Source organism: Glandiceps talaboti, chromosome 8 (assembly GCF_964340395.1).
Source record: "Glandiceps talaboti chromosome 8, keGlaTala1.1, whole genome shotgun sequence".
In the NCBI taxonomy this organism is placed as follows: Eukaryota; Metazoa; Hemichordata; class Enteropneusta; family Spengelidae; genus Glandiceps; species Glandiceps talaboti.
Genome location: NC_135556.1, coordinates 10,112,809 through 10,130,271, shown reverse-complemented (window position 1 = coordinate 10,130,271; position 17,463 = coordinate 10,112,809). Strand labels below are relative to the sequence as shown.

The following is a 17,463-nucleotide window of genomic DNA, read 5'->3' as shown; positions in this document are numbered from 1 at the left end:
CACATTTGTGAAAGTTTCTCTAGGGGGAGAGGGGAGAGGGTTTTGTCTTAAACGAGCAATGTTCGTTTATTGAGCTTGTGCGACATTGTGCGATCGTCCCCAACAGGATATACAAATTCAATACAAAACAAAATTTCAACTGCAGTAGTTGAAAACAAATATTGTAAAGTTACAAATCTGCAAACACCAAAAGTCATGTAAGCAAGCTTACAAAAATCATAAATACCCAATGACTTACAAATTTTTTAGACAAATCACAATTAACATGTTCATTCAGTAGCCTAACATCATAAAATATAATTCATGAAAATACAAAACATGTATACATACCATTTGAAATATAATCTTCCTCAGCAAGAGTAATGGATCTCGACCACTGCTGAGTTCCATAGTATCTGTCACATGAAATTTTCAACAAAATAATAAAATAGAGTGTCACCTTCCCAGATACACACAAAAAATAAAATCATGATGTGTCCTGAGTATATGTATAAGTGTGATTCTAAATTAGTAATTAGATTTGATTAGATTAGATATACTTTACTGTCCATAAAAACATGGAAATTCATCTTGGCACCAGACATCAAATGTAATACAAGACAAGACACACACACACACACACACACACACACACACACATACATACATACATATATATATACATACATTGTACATACATACATACATATATACATACATACATACATACATACATACATACATACAGACAGACAGACATAAACCACCAAGGTATAAAGCCAATTAAAAAATAAGTGCTTGCTTGTGCTACAGAAAAATGACTGAGAACAATATCAATTATTATTAAACATTCAACAATGGATTGTACGTATACAAAACATGTACATGTATATGATATTGACATACTACTTGGAAGCACATATAACCTGCCAAGTGTCCCATGATTTGGGGGCATGTATTTATTCACATGGACCGGTGTTCTGTTCAATATTTGTTTCATATCAAAGGCAACGTAGCTTAGTTATTCTGTTACTTGTATGACGCTGGCATAACGGTACAATGACACCTTTATGCAAATTAGGGTTCAAATGTAGACGAATACATTTGTACAACTAGTGTAAATAATGAAACATTGTCCATTCGGAATATGTCTATTGTGCACTATTTGTGTCATGATATGCAAGAATGGAGTGCAAAACTGTACCCTGTAGGTTTCTATGATTAAATGTATACAGAAATGCAATCATATACGAGACATGTACAGCATGTTAAAATTAAATAAAGGATACATCGTACAGCAGTACAGGGTATTTGACAGAATGCAAGCAAGCACGAAAACAGTCAGAAAAAGATCAACGGGGAATAAAAACTCGCAGTATGCGAGTGTGATGCACATTTCATACACAAAATATTGCACTATCTTTGACGAAAACCTGAAAGAATGAAACCGTTTTGCGTCTACTTACCATCTGCTATCCTAGCGTTACAAAATGAATATTGAAAATTGAAACGCTGAAGTAACACTTGGAGCTTTGTTTTCGTGTGAAAGTGCGCCACCACACGAAGTGCCTGGGATATTTGAAGACCTTTAAGTGCGTGGAAAACTATATTGCAAAAATTGTAACAGGGAAATATTTATTTGTCATAAAAATGAATGTTATTGGGGCCATGCCATTTTCATATAGATAATTTATATAATAAATAATATAGCCAGAAATATCTGCAATTGAAAACATCTTGATTTTACAAATCATAATTGAAATGAAATTCAAGTAAGTTAAGCGGTCAATCAATGTCGCGAGAAAAGAAACAAAACAAATAAACAAAATGGCGACGAGAGGAACGAAAAAAGGTAAATTTATTATTTTTCTTTCATATTTCATATATTTTAATTATTTTATGTCTCTATCAACAATAGGTTTACACTTAAAAAGTCTTTTTGGAAGTAAACACACCTGCCTATTCTGTATTGAATGTCTACGTTGTAATTAAAACCAACACTCCATCGTCCATGTGGCCCTATGAATGATGTAGTAGGATCTGCACATCGTGTACATATTCATGATCTTGATGTTTCATTTTCAACTCATGTAAATATACCACTCAGAGAGTCGGTACACTATTATTCTCATTATATATGGATGATGTGAATGAGTCTTGGTAGATTTTGTATTCAGTGTAGCAAAATGTTGTTAAAAATGAAAGATGAATAATATGTAAATTTGAAAATTAAAAAAGAAGGTGTATTTACTGCATCAGTACACTATGTACCTACATGTATGACAGTTAGTTGATATGCTTCAGTATGGTTTATGTTCTGAATGTTGAATTTGAAGTCTGTCATCTTTATTAGATGTACATGTGTAATGAGAGGATGGATGTGTTTGAACTTGGAGATTTAATTAATGTCTAATGTAAGAATACATGTACTGCTATTCAGTCATAACATTATTTAGAATAATCTCCAATTTTCTCTTGAGATCTCATCAGCATTGTCAGTGATGTATTACACCTCATTAACATCAGCCTATATAGTAGTACACCCCTGACAGTGCTGATGTGATATTGGTGAAAGTTTGGGATTATTCTCGGTAATTCTCATGTATAAATTGAAGGATTCTAAATGAAAATTGCCAAATCTCCTGATAACTGCACTTCAGGTATATAATATATCTTAGTTTTAATTCCAGTGACATTAGAATTTAATTTAGCGTACTGCTTTGTTGTCTTTACAAAGATACACATGTACAATACATGTTTAAAAAAACTCACCTCAGCTGCCAAAGTAGTAAGTAATATGCACAAGACTCAAGTAAGACTGTGTTTGCCAAACATAAACTCTAGTGTGTGAGCTCAGGTTTTGGTGAAATTAGAGACATGCAGACAAAACGTTTCCATGGTGAATCACAGGGTGCTCAGGCTGTTAGTTTTAAATACATACATACATACATACATACATACATACATACATACATACATACATACATACATACATACATACATACATACATACAAACAAGTAAACAAAAAAAATAAAAAAATAAACAAGTAAACAAACAAATAAATAAATAAATAAATAAACACAAACAAACAAACAAACAAACAAACTACCCGACACATGAGTAGATACATACATGAATAAACGACAACAAACCAACGAACAAACACTGCCCCCCCCCCCCCCCCCCCCCTTCCGAAATGGTCACAAATGCAAGCATTTCGGAAGGGGGGGGGGGGGCAGTGTTTGTTCGTTGGTTTGTTGTCGTTTATTCATGTATGTATCTACTCATGTGTCGGGTAGTTTGTTTGTTTGTTTGTTTGTTTGTTTGTGTTTATTTATTTATTTATTTATTTGTTTGTTTGTTTACTTGTTTATTTTTTATTTTTTTTGTTTACTTGTTTGTATGTATGTATGTATGTATGTATGTATGTATGTATGTATGTATGTATGTATTTAAAACTAACAGCCTGAGCACCCTGTGGGTGAATAGGTAGGAAGATAGACGGAAAAGGCAACATTAGCCAAGGTGAATATTACTCTAACATGTACTTGCTGGTTACAGTGAAAGAGGATGCAGAGGATCATAAAAAATATAGCTTCAAATCAAAATAGAATTTATCTATATTTACAAATTGTTTGTTCAAACGTGAAATATGTACATGTACAATGTAGTCTCCACAATTCTAGGTACCTGAAATAGAATTTTACTCACTTATGCGCATCATAAAAATAGCAAACATTTGATTTTGTGGTCGACATTTTAACTTCCACTCCACATGCTTTTAATAGTATCTAGTATGTGTGAGAATAAGTCGACCATCTTCTATTTTGACCCTCTAACATGACGGTAAAATGCTATCACACAGGTACTGAGAATTGTAGGGTCATCAAGAGCACATAATCAAAATATTATTCCTTAAGTTATTGACAGTAATTTGAATGATTCATTTTGTATCTTTCAGAGAATATTGCATTCAGTGAAGCTGCACTGAGAGGCAATAAGTCAGTCATGGACTATTGGTATGTATAGATTATTTTGTATCTAAGTATCAAGTGTTTGGATCATTTTGGTGATTGCGTGTCTGTTATTTGATAACTGCTGTGTCTCCTGAGAATTTTTTTTCACAAGGGGCTCAATGACATCTTCTGTACTTGCTAGTTTAGACACCAGGAAGGGGAGAACCAAAGGTCTAGTGGTTGTTTGATGCCATTCTTTCATAAAATGAAGTGGTATAGAGTATGATTTTCAGTATGACAAGTTAGCACTCAGGATGTATAAGTGGCTTAGTCTAGAAACTACTTCTACAATATATCAAAACCATGGATTGCTTCTAGACTAAAGAAGGCTTGATACCCTTGTACGTTTGTTCCGTGAGAACACTGTGGCACTGACTACACTAGTAGACTGTATCAGTATACTAGGAGATAACCTTTGACCCATATAAACTCTGCACCATGATCCTAATATGTGTTCTTACAGGATTTTAAAAGTGTATAAAAAGTCGCATGCTTGTTCCAGTGTATCAAGTTGGACTGTCATCTGACATTTTTACAGATTCATTATCAATTAAGTAGCCATTGAAACAGTCTTATAATTGTTTTCTTTGTACTACATGTAGTCGTACTTCAATGTCAGCGTTATCTGGTGCCACAGCAGGAGTACTTGGACTAACGGGACTGTATGGATTTATATTCTATATCATTACATCACTTTGTTTATCTGTAAGTACTAGTATTGCACTCTAACTGTAGACTGTAAAATACACCACCATTAACGTCCTTATCATCCCTCCACTTGTGACTGTAGGCACACTGTAGACTAGCACGGTGTAATCAAAGGAAAAGAATCCCACCTACTGTTGCCAATAGACATCTAATATACATATACATGTATGTAAATGTATTGCTGATATTCATGTCTATTGTATAATCTCCTGTTTTATGGGGTCAAACATTCACATACCTGTCTGAGAGCTACATGTATCTGCTGATTTTGATCATGCACACCACATAGTGTGGGTGTGAACATACAATGTACAGGATGTAACTCAGTATTATGGAAATGGAGAGATTTGATTGGCTGCAACAACCTTTCATTGCAGAATAGCAATCACACAGTTCTCCTTCAGTTGTTTTGGGAAAGGGATGAGAAGAGCATTCACAATGGATAATCTTGCATTCCAACTCTAACTGCAGACAAATTATTATTGTAAAAATATGAAAGTGATATGCAAAGTTCATTAACAGTAATTCAGTTCATCAATAATTTCAATTTGGTTCAGGTGATTATTTCATTATTCATCAATATAAATAGCCTCCATAGAAGTACATGTATTCTCTCCACACAGCCTGTGACTCTCAATAGTTCAAATGTAGTATTTGGCCATACCTCCTTATCTGCAGCTGAGGAAAAATTGGCATGAAATTAGAATTTCAAGTGTTATTGTTACATTTCTGTATGGCCACCAAAATCACATACAGGTAACTTTATACAAGCAACCGAATATACCGACATCCATGAAAAATACTCAATTTGAATTTTGAGTTTGCCAGCTGTACGGAGATCACACTTGCTAGGCCTACCATCCATCCACCCTTCTACGGAGACTACATCATCAGAATTGCTGTGTCATCCCTTGCACTGTGACCACTGCTGTGATGTAGACAGAAAGAACATCTCAAAACCTCAAGGCACAGCACAAAATGCTTATAAATGTGAACAAAATCTATACACTGCAATCAATTGTTCTGTTTATCTTCTCCTTTGATATGACTATGATTTTCATTAATAATAGTCACTAAATCTGTGTTTCTTATTTTCTTTTTCAGTTTATGTTAGTGTTAAAAGCAGGAAGCAGTTGGAAAAAATACTTTATGTCAAGAGGTCCACTTCTTACAAATGGATTTGTGGGTGGGCTTTTTGTATCCTTTGACAGTGTATAAGTCCATGCCATCAGTATTGACATATGGTATATGTAGCTTATATTTTATCTGTTGATATCACTAGAAATTCTAACCTGTTGGACCATAGTGTTTCTACTATGTGTAACATCTAACCTGAGTTATAGACCAAAGATGAACTGCGTATTGATGAGGAGTCAATATATCACAAAGGTATCATCAACTCTAATTGATCCAGATACTGAGAGGATATGATCAAAATGATTAAGCTGATAATTTCATTGCCTGTAATCCAGTTGTGTGCAGATTTTCCTTTCACTTTTCCTCTACCACACCTGGCATTTCGCTATAACAACTGTTTATTAGATTACAATTTCCTTCAGTGATGTTGAATATGATAATCATGTTTAATTTGTACAGCTCAACCCTCTGAGTTGGTTCTAATTATGTGGTGATGCTATTGATGTCATCTGACTGTGGGAAGAATTAAAAACCAAATACAAATTTGTGCCTGTTTTCTGGCTGAAGCTTCATCACAGCAATAAGTCATTCACAAAATGCCACACATGGCAAGGAAAAAGTGAGGGTAAAATCCCCACGCAAGTAAATTCCAGGCTAATAGTCTCAATAATATACCAGATTTCTTGATATTGTTTTCAGTCAGCAGTACATGTGTGAGTAGTCTGTACAGTATTACATGTCATGTAGCCTGTAAAGTATAGGCGCCCTCACACATTGGTTAACCACGACATGACATATCTTACAGTGTATGTATCATGCTACCTTATCAGCCATTACTTCATACAAAAGGAAGGGTGATATGATGAGGATGGAACAGTCTACAGTATGAGCTGTGTATGAACTTGATGTTCTCAGTGTAGTCAAAATAGACCTACTTTCAAACAGCTATTGGTTTAACTTTGATATTTGACAGTCAAATTGCAAGTACTCACACTGTAGTCGTACATTTATAATGATGCCACATTTTGTAAATTGGACATAAAGTCCAGAGATTTAGACAAAGGTCCATGCTGCAACTATCTTCATCGTTAGCCATTACTTCATACAAAAGGAAGGGTGATATGATGAGGATGGAACAGTCTACAGTATGAGCTGTGTATGAACTTGATGTTCTCAGTGTAGTCAAAATAGACCTACTTTCAAACAGCTATTGGTTTAACTTTGATATTTGACAGTCAAATTGCAAGTACTCACACTGTAGTCGTACATTTATAATGATGCCACATTTTGTAAATTGGACATAAAGTCCAGAGATTTAGACAAAGGTCCATGCTGCAACTATCTTCATCGTTATCTACCGTATGTTGTAACTTTCAACTGTACAAATAGCAGTGTCTTTTTACTTCAGTTTTCATCCTGAATTGTGACAAGCTCTGTGTTGTTTTCCTTAACCACTTTGATTCCAGACATATATTCTATTTTGGACGTATCCTTTTTTCACAAGATGGAAAAACAGAAATATTTTATGGTGGTGGTGGTGTGTGGTGGTGGTGTGGGGTGGGGGTGAAGTGTAAACAGGAATGCTTGGTCAATGATTGCAGTATGGAAAACATGAATTTCACTGTAACATAAGAATGAGTGATATGTTGTCCTCCAAGCCAGAGTTGTACACCATACAAAGTAGATTTAATCTATCAATTATAGATATGAAATCATTTACCAGTTACTGTGCATGGATATATTATTGTCCTGGTATGTATTGCTAGGGTTGATCTTAATTTCTTTAAATCAAAAGCTAAGCTGAGTTGGAGGGTCTCAAGTTTTCGTTGTTTTGTTTGTTTCACGATCTTGTACATGTATGGTGTGTATATCTATCAACGCATAGTGATTGCACAAATGTGTTGCCATTTTGAGTCAAATATGTTTCTAGAGAGGCAGGACTTACAAAACAGAGCTCATCACAAAATGTAATTGTATTATCTCACAGAGACCATACTGACATGTGTGTAATAATGGTAAGATTTTTGCACAGTATCAAGTCGAAGAAGAGCCACATTCAACCATGTAGCATCAACTCAAAATTGACAAAATGATAGTACACGTGTTGCCATGGCAGACTGACTGATCAAATTTAAAATATGAGTCATGTGAATACATTACGTGCAGTGTTTGCAAAATCAATGTTTGCAGTTATTATATATTCAGTATGCTATGGTGCATTAATTTCTATAGTATTGTTGATCCTTAACCAACAATGCAGGTTTTTATATGGAATGGTTCATGTGTATTGAGGTGAGGTGATGTGTCTGTGAATGCTGCCAAGAAGAATGCCATTATTTGCTGGAATCAGTGTCTGAGAAGAATGAATGAAAGTGGTCAGACGAACACATCACGGTGTACTTTCAATACATAATATTCAAAACATCTGACATACCATGGGCAGTATATATTCGTTTTGAAGCATATACTCCCATCTTTATCATATTGTTTACCATGCATATTAACTTTGTTGATAGAATAGGGTAATAATAATGTAAATTTATTTAAGATTTGATATATTAAGTACTTTTGATTGACAAGTTTAATTCACAAAGTACATAATCAGCATTTGAAAATAATATGAAATCATAGACTGAGTATTTGTCATTCGTTCCAATTATGAATTTCTATTCTAACAATATGAAAGTGAAAAATCATGCCATTTTTTAATCTCTTTGGTTTGAAAATGAACACTAGATTTTGACACACTTCTGCTTTAGCATAGACAATCTTGGCACCTGAGTATTTGTATTGTATTGTATTTCATATGATGTACCATGTATGAACTTTTGTCATGCAAAATTTTAGACACATCCACAAAGAAGGAGTCCCTCTAAATATTAATTTGTTTTGTACTTTTATTTATAGACAAGTTCACAAATTATTAAAACGTAAATAAAAGTATGGAAAATAAGGAAGTTGCTATCTTCTTGTCTGACTTGATATTTCTATTGTATGTTCTTTGTATGGATCACTTCTGATGGCAGTACACACACGCACTCACAGGTCCGTCATCACAAATGTTGTCAGCTACAGACTCAGTCATCTGGTTTCTTTTTAAACAACCATTTTCTTACAGAATCAATCCTGCATGTACAAAGAGAATATATGAGCATGAAACCCTAAAAAACGCGAATGAGAACTGGATGGTCTCATCAAAACTCAACTTAAAGGGTTTCCAAAAGTTCTGACTCTTCAGGCCAATAAAGCCAAGTAAAAGATTATTAGCGCACCCAAGAAATTAAAAAGTGTTATGTTCTCCCTCCCCATACGCAAATCAGGATACATAGCAATGTTAACCTCAAAGGAATGTGGCCCTTGAAAAAAATAACCTTTTTAATTTTATATCTTTGACATGAAGGAATTTTGTAGGATCAGCATTACCAGTATAATAGACAGTATATGAACAAAGGAATTAGTGACTTCTCTACCTCTCAAACTCAAGGGTTGTCGGTGGCCAAGTGGTTAAACCACTTGCCTCTTACCACTGCAGTCGGGGTTCGAACCCCATTCAGGGTTTGATTAAATTTACCCCGCTGTAAGTAAGAAGAGTGTCGTTCAGTTTGACTCTACCGGACAACGCAGGTTTTCCCCGGGTACTCCGGTTTCCTCCTGCATTAACACTGAACCCATGAGGGATGGCCCCCACTGGACTTCTTGGGAGACAAGTGTTTAAATGCTTAAAGAACTATCCAGTATAAATAAAGATTATTATTATTATTATTATTAATTTGACCTCCCTGCTTGGAAGTGAAGTACAAATATGATCAAGTATTTAGTACGAGCATAACAATGAATACATGAGCAAAGAAATGATTAACTTCACAACTTTACTTTTTCTTGTTTCAGTTTGTCTCGCATGAATACTGCATAGTTTTGTTAAAAGTTCCCTGGGTACTTTTCAAGTCTTACCTTGATGGTGTGTCTTCTTCTAAGTCTACATCTGGGCCTTCAATATCTAGACTTTGATCTGTACATAGGGGACATGAAACATGAGAGTGAGAAAAACACAAAGAATTGAATGTCAAGATCTGTGGTCTACCATTCTCTTCTGAAATAACCTTTGTGCACCATACATTCATGGTTGCGTAATCACTTCTTCAAAACTGACTACCTGCTCAGGCAAGTTGCTACTAAATAACTTGTATATGCAATTGAAATTTTCAAATTGCTAATGACACAGTTTCCAGGGTTATTGCACATTTTTGAGACTATGCATGGTTTGAATCCTAGGACTTGCAAGAAGTTTTTGAAACCTGTACATTATTACTCTAGATTAAACATGCTACAAGATTATGAAGAGCTCTCCATGGATTGATAAGAAAGATGAAATGATATTTACCTTTAAGTTTAGCAACTAATTCTTCTGTATAAACATCTACTAAAGGTCTAATAGGGTTCTTCTCTTGTTCTATTCTTCTAACTTTCTTTACTGCTTCTGGAAGAGTTAAACCAACCCATTCAGCTTCCTCCTCCTGTCAAGTTGTAATACACAGATACATGAATTCTTTCTGATGTAAGACTGTTGACTAAGTCTGTAAGATAATGCTGTGACGACTGGGTGCCTTCATACATTGGTCAACCCCTTATCATGTTGGATAGAGCAGGCCGATGAGGGCAGTGACATGACGTATCTTGCAGTCTAGACCTGACTGCAAAGCTAGAGGTATTCACCTTCATGCTCCCAAACGTACTAAGTTATTAATTTCATTGTCCAGACCATGTGTTTTAACACTGAAAATATCTAACAAGTGAAGTCAGACTCCACAATACCCTTAGAATAGAGTTTCATAGAAATGGACCAAAAAAAATAAAGCTTTTGGAAACTTGGTCATACAAACTTACAAAGGCTGAGCAAGGCCCTTTTATGGAAATTACATTAATATTCAGCAGTTTGTTTTCTGGAAAGAGTCAATTTTAAATAGATATCTTTCAAAAGTTGCTCTAGTGATCCATTTACTTTGTAATTTTTTTTCTGAAAGTAGGTCTGAATTTATCTCAAAATGTATCATACATGTACTTATCTATGACAACAGCATGTCAACTATGATCACACTAACACAGACACAAACTAAAATCTGTTGCAACATGTAAGTTAGTGATGGACATGTAGTTACACTCACAGTAGGGTGGCATTTCTAACAGCAAGTTTTTTCAAGTTGAAGCACATTTAATCTTGTTCATTGTTTACACTATTTTGATTACACGAGAATTACATCCACATGTCCAAAGCACTGCTATCTATGACTTGAGTATAAATCTACCACATGCAACAAGCATGATTTAGCTTGTGTCTATATACAATGTAAGTTTGCCGATAGCACATTATCCTTAGTATTAAATATGCCGGAATTTTCTTCAATTGATGAATTTATCACTTTACTTCCATTAGATGATGTACATATTCTTCAATGTCTTGCTGTATTTACATTATATGCAATGAAATTACATAGAGAGATTTATGTAAACTTCTTATAATTTCATTTGTAACATTTTCATTTACTTAATTTATTCGTAGTTATATCCTGCCTTAACAATTAAGCTACTACATATGTATTTTGGGCCGATGGCCTTGGATGTACAGAATAAAAGACCATACTACTAATGCCCAAATTGTTGTATACTTTGTACATATGACTACACATCAACCATCATGAGTACTGCCTCCTCTAGTCTAGTTCCTATAAGGTATTGTTACGATTTACACCACCACTTAGTTGGAGACCACTTTAGCATCCAGACTATGCCTCCCCTTGATAGCCAAGTCAAGTTTACTTACAGGGATCACGAATTCCTGATATCTTCTATAAATCTTTTCTCTCTTTTCAGGGTCATCTGGATAGAGTGTATCTTTCCTAACAAGTTGTAAAAGCATGTGTCTTTTTAAATCCATCCCTAGTTGAGATTTCAAGTCTTCTTTTGGAGTCTGAAATATACAACAATGTGAAGATTGCAATCCGCTGTCAGTGTGCATGTTTGGGGACCAATTTGTTAGGAAATCAAAGGCGCTTGCCTCATTCAAGATTTTAATAGCCATATGAAAGCTTGTTTCTGGTTCTTAAAAGAATTTTAGACGTTCACTATCTTGTTTTCATGGAAATTGACAATCTTTTTATTTTCCTATACAATTAACATAGTATTCAGGAACTGTTGGATTCTACAAATGGCTTATTAAACGTTTCTATAATTTTGACCTCTAGTTGAAAAAATTTCATTGTAAGCCGATTTCTTCTTCTTTTGATTTTACCTGAGAATACAATACATTGGAGTTTTCTGGAACAAAACTGACCATAAAACTTTCATACTTTCATTTCCATCGGCACAAACTTATGTAATTTTGCCAGATTTTCTCTTATCCGTGGTGCAAACTATGCCATGGTATTCAATCTGAAAATTGTGCACTTGTCTCTTTGTAACGGGACTGCCCAGAGTACTATAATGCATAAGAAATTAATATATTACTGATGATAACTACAGCTGAGTGAAGTTTAATATGAATATTTCAATCATAATATACAAAAAGTACAGCCGATAATCTTCAGTTGATACGTGAAGGAAATACTGAAGATACCAATTTCACAGAAATCTTTCAATTGGCACCAGCTTTCTTTTTAACTTTTAATTACCAACTTTGGGATTAACATTTTCCTTTGTCAACATGTTTACCTGACACTCAGACCACTAGTGGGTCTGAGCATGACACCAGCTCCCTGTGACATAGTGGTTAGAGCTAAGGATTAGTAGTCGGGAGACAGGGGATTTTTCTGTGACCGACCCAAACCCAGGGTGAGTGTTGTACAGATTCGATGGGTAGGTTGTATGACTCACAAGACGTGTGCAAATTTGGGGGTGGGGGGGAGGGGGTGGGGGTGTGTCTCCTGGAGTAATGATAGTTACTTGAACAGTTGGGGACTTATTACTCGCACAGAACCTACAGGTGCTATGAAGCCAAGCCTGGGTGACTTCAGTGTAACTGTGGACTGACTGGGAAAGCCTTGACAGTTCCACAGCTACATTTTGTACATGATGTGTATGGAGTATGCAACATAATAGTCCCAAACCTGCATGGATTTCGGTAGAAATGTGTGATTGTGTTTATGCGTGTATTTGTCTGTATAAACAAGGAAATCACTGGGATTAATTCCAAGCACAAAAACAATTTTGAAACAAAGTTCCTCACCTTAAGAATATAAAAATCAAATCCATAACACTCATCAATTTGATTTACTGTTGATCTGGTCACTGTTATTGGTCCTATAGTCCTGTCTAATATTTCACTATAAAACGATTTCTGGAAAAGCTGAGGCTTCCAAACTTTACGAAACCTGTAAGAAAACAGTTATTAAATTGATTATCTACAATGCTGAAAGAAAAGAGGTGCGTTCAAGACAGAAATATCATTGAAAAGATGTATCTGAGTACGAGGTACTATGACAAAATAAGTAGGCAAAATTTACCACAGTTGCCATGGTATTTACTGGGGTTACCTATCTAAATTATGTTATACTCTAAGGAAATCTATGCAAGTTTTACCAGATTTTCCCCTTCTGTTACCAGGAATGATCAACATACTAGCACACTAGCCTATTCCTGCATGATATCTTATTTAGAAAAATACTGTCAATGGCAATATGCACAACTGAAATCCAATGTCTAACATATACATACAATGAGAGAAACACACCTCAAACATGAAAACACCCCTACAGGATAATGGATCATCCCATGAACTTAGCCAAGTGATTACAAAAATGTATGTAACATTAGACCATACTTCCACTATAAAGATGACCTATTTTGACAGAAAATCACTCTTTTGGAGAGAACTTGAAAACCACTGATCAGATCGCTTTGATTTTAACAATTTTTCATCTACACACCATAAGCAATTTGTCCCTATCACATTTGAAATCAATTGATCAGCCATTTCTCACTTTAAGTTGTTCACATGCACACACACACTCACACATACATCCACACACACACACACATACATATACATAGACAAAACTTGATGCCTATAGCATGCTGAACCTCAGTTCAGTTGTACTAATTATAGTTATTTAGTGTATAATGGAAATAGCACAACTTTCAAACCACACTGGAACACTGGGACTTCACGAATGTGGAGAATCGACCATTTCATGTTTTTATCATAAACTCATTGATTCACATTACATTTGAAGTACAACATTTATACTGACATAATAGACACATCTGGTTGAAAGTCAATGAAAACCTCTTCCTAAGTTTTGGACACTACACCAAATGTTGACCCAAATGACAGGGAAAGGAATGAGACTTGACTTCGCTTGGTGAAAAAAATACATGAACCATTCACATTAATAGAAAGATGATGAAAATTCCTTTCAATTAATTTCAATTTTATTACAAATATCAAATAAATAAGTGAGTAATGGCCTATTTAATTAAAACCATGCATTTCACGAAATTCTCAGTGTTGATAACATTTTCCACTGAGTTGCGTCCAGCTCTTGGGTTACCTAATAAAGGAATATATTCTAAGGTATTTTTTTTTTTCATTTTCATTAGGTTTTAAAAAAAAATTGTTTGGTTTTGATTACATTCAATTTTAAAATAGGTGGGGTACATGTAGATACATTTTTTATTTCATTTTTAATATACATTTTTTTTCATGTGTGAGTGTCTAGTTCAGGTTTTCCATTGTTTCCAAATGGTCTCTGTGTTGTTTATTTCTATCAGATGTACAACAATTATGATTGGAAGAACTATTTTATTTTGTCTTTTTAAGTTGATGTCAGTTTCCGCACCCACAATTTCTTGCAAGATTTCATGATTTTCGCGATTTTATTACTATTTTTCTCGAATACGTAAAAAAAAGTTTAGGGTCAGCATGAAAAACTAGGTAGGGTCGGGTAACCGGAACCAAACAACTTTTTTTATTTGGCCTTATCATCACTTTGGTAAGACAAGTGAAGACAAGCAACTTACCTTGGTTTCATTTTATTGTCATTTTTCTTCTTGAATCCAACAATTAGCCCTTCTCCTCCCCATAGTGCAGATTGTGATTCTTTTGGGTATTTCACTGGGATAGGAATATTCTGGATAATCTCTCTTTCTCCAGTTTTAGCATTTATTCTGTATTTACCTGATAGGACAAGGTGACATTTGATATTAACTTGGATAATAAGTCTTTTCCCAAAATTGTTAAACAATTTGTATTCATATTAGTGATATATCTCTCAGCGATTTGTAAAACACAGTTGTGCGACAGTGACAGCACAAGTATTTTTGTATGACTCGCTGTAAAATATATTGAACTGTCAGGATTTATAAATTAGACGACTTCAAGTACTTGCGCATTAATTAACATGGCCTGACATTACATGTTGTGGCATTAGAGGTAAATGTTTGGATTGTTGCAATATCAACAACTGCGAAACATATGTCAAGAATTATGTACGCCATTACCTAAGTACAATGTATGGCATTCAAGGAACCCTATTAAACAAATTTTAGCTAATCCAGTGGAGTATCACATTATTCATTTCAAGGTGGAGTGCTGAAAGACAACACTATTGACTATAAAAATCCAATACTGGTCTGGTCCACACTCAAGTTTCTCCTACCTTCTTCAGGTATCCAATGTACAGGCTTAGGCATGGGTTTTGTGTAGCCTCTCCATTTATGCCATGCCTGAGGGATCCTGGATGCTATACCTTGTTTGTATCGATGTGCATTCTGGTAGAAACAATAAAGATGTGACTTTGTATACAGTTCAACAATAGCTACTATTATTGTCCCACACAGACTTTAAGACCCAATAGAATTGTTAGAATGTAACTGTTCATCATGTAACATTGGGAAACCATCTTTAAATGTCAATCCCTGCCTACTGAGAACAGTGGAACAATGGCTTACATGTACAATGTAGGCCTGCTTGATGCTGTCAACATGTCAACATACTCTGCTATGGTTGGTTGCTCCCTATCTAAAGCCCCTGAGATTGTGCATCGATTTTGTCCACATGGATTTTTGGTATAAAAACCACCCATACCCTTGTTAATGGCTATAGAAATATAGAAATATACATTTGTATTTCAAGTCACTAGATTCAACATATGTCTTGTCTATTGTCACTTCGTGTCTACCATAACATTCACTCAAGCTGCAAAACAGACTATATGACCACAAATACTTGACAATGTGTCATATATTGTCTAATTCTAATGTTTTGCACTATACTTCGACTACATCCTTCTACATTTTCATGTTTTGCTTTGGCTACAAAGGGTTTGCTTGATTAATGTTTTTGACAGGACACGGAGGGGCCCGGGGTTCATCATTTCTATTTTGGTTACATCTAGTCCTGCTTGCTTGCAGATGGAGTAATTTGGGACTTGATTCGGACAACTCTCCCTCCCCTCTTCAACACCGTCCAGCAAAAATCAATGTAACCAGCCTATTTTGAGTGCACCAGCAAAATGTTTTCACACCAATTACAAAAGAATTAAAGCATCCAGCTATCAACTATTACATATAGCAATCGATTGCATATGTAAGTAAGCCTTGATATTACGGTTGGACTTGTGATTTTGATCATCTGAACTGGGACTTTTGTAGTCAAGGCAAGGTAAAATTAATTACTAGCTTCAATAAATGTAGCGTTTGTTGTGATTTTGAGGTTTTTTCTTCTGTTTTTCGTTTCAATGTTTAACTGGAAACAACACTGGGACGAAAAAAAGCACAAAAATGGATAATATCAATAATTTATAAACTCTCAAAATCACAATAAAAGCTATAAATTATTGCAGCTAGTAATTATTACTATAGTAAATCGTCGATTTATTGTTAATATTTGACCACAGAGTGTGTTAATTCTTTATTGGTTAGCCCAGGTCTCACAGCTGTCTCTTTGCAGGACGGAGAAAGTAGGGACAATTGTCAGAATCGAGTCTCGAATGACTCCGTTTGCAAGCAGCATGGACTATATTTTGCTTGGTATGCCCACTCACATTTCCCATCGCAAATAATTAAACGCCCCACACAAAAACTATTATTACTAAAAACAAATTATCTCCTATGACCACTTCATTAGTTTAAACATGTCTCATCCAGTTGGTAATTATTATAATAAACTACCAACGTTTGGAATAATGGTGACAATAATACTTACACCTCGGCTAAATTTGAACACACTACTAGCAACTTTGGACGCCATTTTGATTACGAGTGTGAAGCTACCATCATATTCATATTCATATTCACTTTCAAAAGTTGACCTCTAGCTCAACGTGAATATGATGATAGCTTCACACGTTCATCATCAGATTCGAAGTCTTCCGAATGGGTACGAACAAGCGTTCGGGCCGCGGCAAATCACATAAATCCTTCATTGGCAGGTTGAAATCATGTGATTGTAGTTACTTTTCACTTGATTTGCGTGGATTTGCCAGAGTATCCAATTTGCACCATGAATTATTGTTGTCATATAAAAAACTAATTTGGATGTTTAGTATGCCTTTCCCATATCTTTGAAAATGAAATATCAGTAATGTAATAAAATATGGCTTGGCTGGGTGTGTTTTGATTTCCCGCAG

General features: G+C 35.0%; 2 protein-coding genes across 2 annotated transcripts; one reads left to right on the top strand and one right to left on the bottom strand.

Annotated features, from left to right (window-relative positions):
• Positions 1-1,787: 1,787 nt before the first annotated feature.
• LOC144438827 (ER membrane protein complex subunit 6-like) lies at positions 1,788-8,756 on the top strand. The gene is made up of 6 exons (XM_078128006.1): positions 1,788-1,831; positions 3,943-4,000; positions 4,600-4,702; positions 5,810-5,902; positions 7,309-7,328; positions 8,103-8,756. Exons 1-6 carry the CDS (start codon positions 1,807-1,809, stop codon positions 8,131-8,133), a joined length of 330 nt encoding a protein of 109 aa, XP_077984132.1. The 5' UTR covers positions 1,788-1,806; the 3' UTR covers positions 8,134-8,756.
• Positions 8,732-17,103, bottom strand: LOC144438826 (large ribosomal subunit protein bL28m-like). Its single transcript, XM_078128005.1, has 8 exons — positions 17,040-17,103; positions 15,493-15,604; positions 14,855-15,011; positions 13,062-13,206; positions 11,661-11,807; positions 10,224-10,356; positions 9,794-9,851; positions 8,732-8,968 (listed from the first exon to the last, which is right to left on the bottom strand). The coding sequence occupies exons 1-8, from the start codon at positions 17,082-17,084 to the stop codon at positions 8,920-8,922; spliced, it is 846 nt and encodes a 281-aa protein (XP_077984131.1). The 5' UTR covers positions 17,085-17,103; the 3' UTR covers positions 8,732-8,919.
• Between the last annotated feature and the right edge of the window lie 360 nt (positions 17,104-17,463).